The sequence below is a fragment of the Saccostrea echinata genome, unplaced genomic scaffold, assembly GCF_033153115.1.
Source record: "Saccostrea echinata isolate AGI-Se365-2 ecotype Australia unplaced genomic scaffold, CSIRO_AGI_Sech_v1 ptg000005l, whole genome shotgun sequence".
Lineage (NCBI taxonomy): Eukaryota > Metazoa > Mollusca > Bivalvia > Ostreida > Ostreidae > Saccostrea > Saccostrea echinata.
This window is the reverse complement of record NW_026889754.1, coordinates 5967775-5970874: the sequence shown is the minus strand read 5'-3', so window position 1 is coordinate 5970874 and position 3100 is coordinate 5967775. Positions and strand designations below refer to the sequence as shown.

Genomic DNA, 3100 nt, shown 5'->3' with positions numbered 1-3100 from the left:
TGAACAAACTTGAATCCCCTTCACCCAAGGATACTTTGTGGCAAGTTTGGTTGAAATTGGCCCAGTGGTTCTTGAGAAGAAGTCGAAAATGTGAAAAGTTTACAGACAGACAGACGGACGGACAGACAGATGGACGCCGGACAAAATGTGATCAGAAAAGCTCACTTGAGCTTTCAGCTCAGGTGAGCTAAAAAGAATAGTATTTTAATTTTTCATTACTGATTAAAAAACAAAATTTCCTAACCGTTTAAAAATTATATATACTTTTCTATCGGTCTAGAATAAATCAAAATTCTCGTTATGTGTTAAACCATAATTCTTTTTCAAATAAATTTGTAAGTGCATAGATAAATGAAATAAAATTTCTTAATCGGTAAGTAGTAAAGGGGGTAGTCTGGGGGCACTTTACGGGCACCCCCTCTTAGGGTCGTCTGAGGGCACCCCCCTCTGAGGGCCGTCTGAGGGCACCCCCGTCTGAGGGCACTACGCTTAGGGTCGTCTGAGGGCACTTTGCAGACACCGCCACTCCTAAAGGCTGTTTAAGGACACCATTCTTATATATATATATATAGCCTGTATACGAGTTATCAGCAACACACCACATCGAGATTACTCCACTGTTCACTTAAAAGTGCAGATAAAACAGAGAACTATAAACAACCAAATAGTATTTCTTTTAGTCAGAATTTTCTGTTTGAACGTTGCAGATCAATCTCCCATAGTAGTAAGTACATGTTGTAATGTTACTCTATTTCATTAAAAAGAAAGAAATTTTATATGACTATAAAATTTATTGCGAGTTTCACAACAAATAGATAATCTGAACACATCATCATACCAATCATTAAGAAAGAAGGAAAAAACATTTAAGACATAGTTGCATACTTGAAAATGAACAAATACTTGGATAGAGTTTAAAAAAAAAAAGAACACATATAATGATCATGTAAATTAAGCAGATGGACATTTAGTTTAACCCTTTCCTCTTAAAAAATGTCACTGAAATTTTTTCATGAAATCTTGAATATAATGTACCACCATTGACGTTTGGAGAAGGTCCACACGGACGTTATCTACCAATTCGTTTAAAGCGTTGAGCTCCTCTTTGAGAGGGTAATTGTTAAGTGGCATCCAAAACCCTGGTGCTACAACTGGAGAGAGACTCGGTGTTGATTGTGGGGGGTTGTTATCCGAGTCATCATTTGGTTGACTGTAGGTTCCGACTTTAGTAGCACTGGTGGCGATGCTGGACTGTTTTCCGAAGATACCTGACTATATCCGGCGAATGACGGAAGGGGGGCCTGGGGTGTTGTTGTCGGAGTCATCATTGGGGTGACTGTAGGTTCCGACTTTATTAGCACTGTTGTCGATGCCGGACTGTATTCCGAAGATACCTGACTATATCCGGCGAATGACGGAAGGGGGGCCTGGGGTGTTGTTGTCAGAGTCATCATTGGGGTGACTGTACATGTAGGTTCCGACTTTATTAGCACTGGTGTCGATGCTGTACTGTAATCCGGAGATACCGGACTGTAATCCGGAGATACGGGACTGTAATTCGGAGATGAGGGACTGTAATCCGGAGATGAGGGACTGTATCCCTGGGATTTTATAGGCACTGGTGGGTTGAACTCTCCTGACTCTGTCGACGCAGGTTTATGGCTAACAGTCAACGTGTTACATACTGGTGTCGTGAGGGTAAACGTTGACCGGATACGTTTTTCAAACGTTGTATATTTCCCTGGGTTGTCTTCTCTGTTACAAAAAATAAATAAATAAAAAATAGATAAGTATACTAAGAATAAATAAATAAAAAATAGATAAGTATACTAAGAATAATTTAAAAAACAAACAAACAAAAACAAACAAGCAAAAAAACACTTAAAATAAAATATTCATTTTTTTTTTATTTTTAACAAATACTTTAAACCAAAGTGAGTCTGCTTCATGCTTTACTATTCCTTTATTTGATTTTTTGTGCCTTAAAGTCTGTAAAGTTTACCTGAATGTTTTCAGCAGTGGATGCTCCTCTTTCGTCTGCTGCGAGAACCCCTCACTCTCAGGGCTGTTTTCTTTCTTCATTTTCCTATGAAAAGATTTTCAAAACAAAAAAAAAAGTAAAAAATGTTTATGTTTACAATTTAAAAGATTTTAATAGTATGTGGTGGAGTGGGGGTATTCTTATATTTTTTTTAGAATAAGAGTAGAGATTAAATAAATTTACCTTCTCAAAAGAATTAGTGAGTCTTCTTATTCACTTAATTTTCTCTTGTATGTAGGTTGACTTTGTTTAAGGGATGGTTTATCTTCTTCAACCTGGTACGGGTCCTCCGGGGAGTTTCTAATAAATTATAAATTTTGAGCATTATTTAAAAAAAAATTGAAGCAAACAAATGTTAACCTGTTTATTTTTATATATACATTGTTTTTCATTGTAACAGAAAATCACAATTTCAACATCAAAAAAAATTTTGACTTCAAAATGACAGCTAATACATATTAAAAAGTGATAAATTTTAAAAAGAGTACTTACCCTGATTCAAACGCCACCAGGAATTCCTCCCCCATCTCGATCCACTTTGCTCGAAATCTAAAAAAGCTTGTGCCATTTTGAACGATTTGTTCTGAAGACTGTGATTTGCTTTGCATTTATCCTCTCTATTTATACTGATTCGGGAGAAAAGGGGCAGGGCTTGGCGTTTAACAATTGTATTTATTTAAATTATAGAAAATTATAGAAACCGTCTCAAAAAACGCTCGAACGATCATTCAAAAAAAAATATCGCGCGCGTTTTTTTTTTAAGTTCGACTAACCTTTCAGAAAATACTGCGCGATGATGACTGCGCGCACGTTTTCTGTAATTTTTCACATATATTCTATAATTACATTTGTGTTAAGTTAAATTGCCATTGTACGACTTGATTACCAAAGCGATTTTCTTAAAAAGTACAATGTACCTTCAAGAAAATTAAAACGTGGTCTCATTTTTTGAACTTTTAGAAAATACTATATTGGTACTACAAAGTCGTAAATATTTTTTTCCCATTAAGGCGCCTCAATAAACAGCATGAAAAATAAATAAATAGACAAATAAATAAA

At 35.6% G+C, this 3100-nt stretch overlaps 1 protein-coding gene across 1 annotated transcript; it reads right to left on the bottom strand.

Moving 5' to 3' along the window:
• Nucleotides 1-666: 666 nt before the first annotated feature.
• On the bottom strand, nucleotides 667-2468 carry LOC133180013 (DNA-directed RNA polymerase II subunit RPB1-like). Its single transcript, XM_061314636.1, has 2 exons — nucleotides 2003-2468; nucleotides 667-1755 (listed from the first exon to the last, which is right to left on the bottom strand). Exons 1-2 carry the CDS (start codon nucleotides 2080-2082, stop codon nucleotides 1146-1148), a joined length of 690 nt encoding a protein of 229 aa, XP_061170620.1. The 5' UTR covers nucleotides 2083-2468; the 3' UTR covers nucleotides 667-1145.
• Nucleotides 2469-3100: the final 632 nt, after the last annotated feature.

Bases quoted from the DNA above. Each gene is read 5' to 3' on its own strand.
- LOC133180013 (XM_061314636.1), bottom strand. From the start codon at position 2,082: ATGAAGAAAGAAAACAGCCCTGAGAGTGAGGGGTTCTCGCAGCAGACG. The intron at 1,756-2,002 runs GTAAACTTTACA...TTTTTGTAACAG, and splicing joins CCACTGCTGAAAACATTCAG to AGAAGACAACCCAGGGAAAT.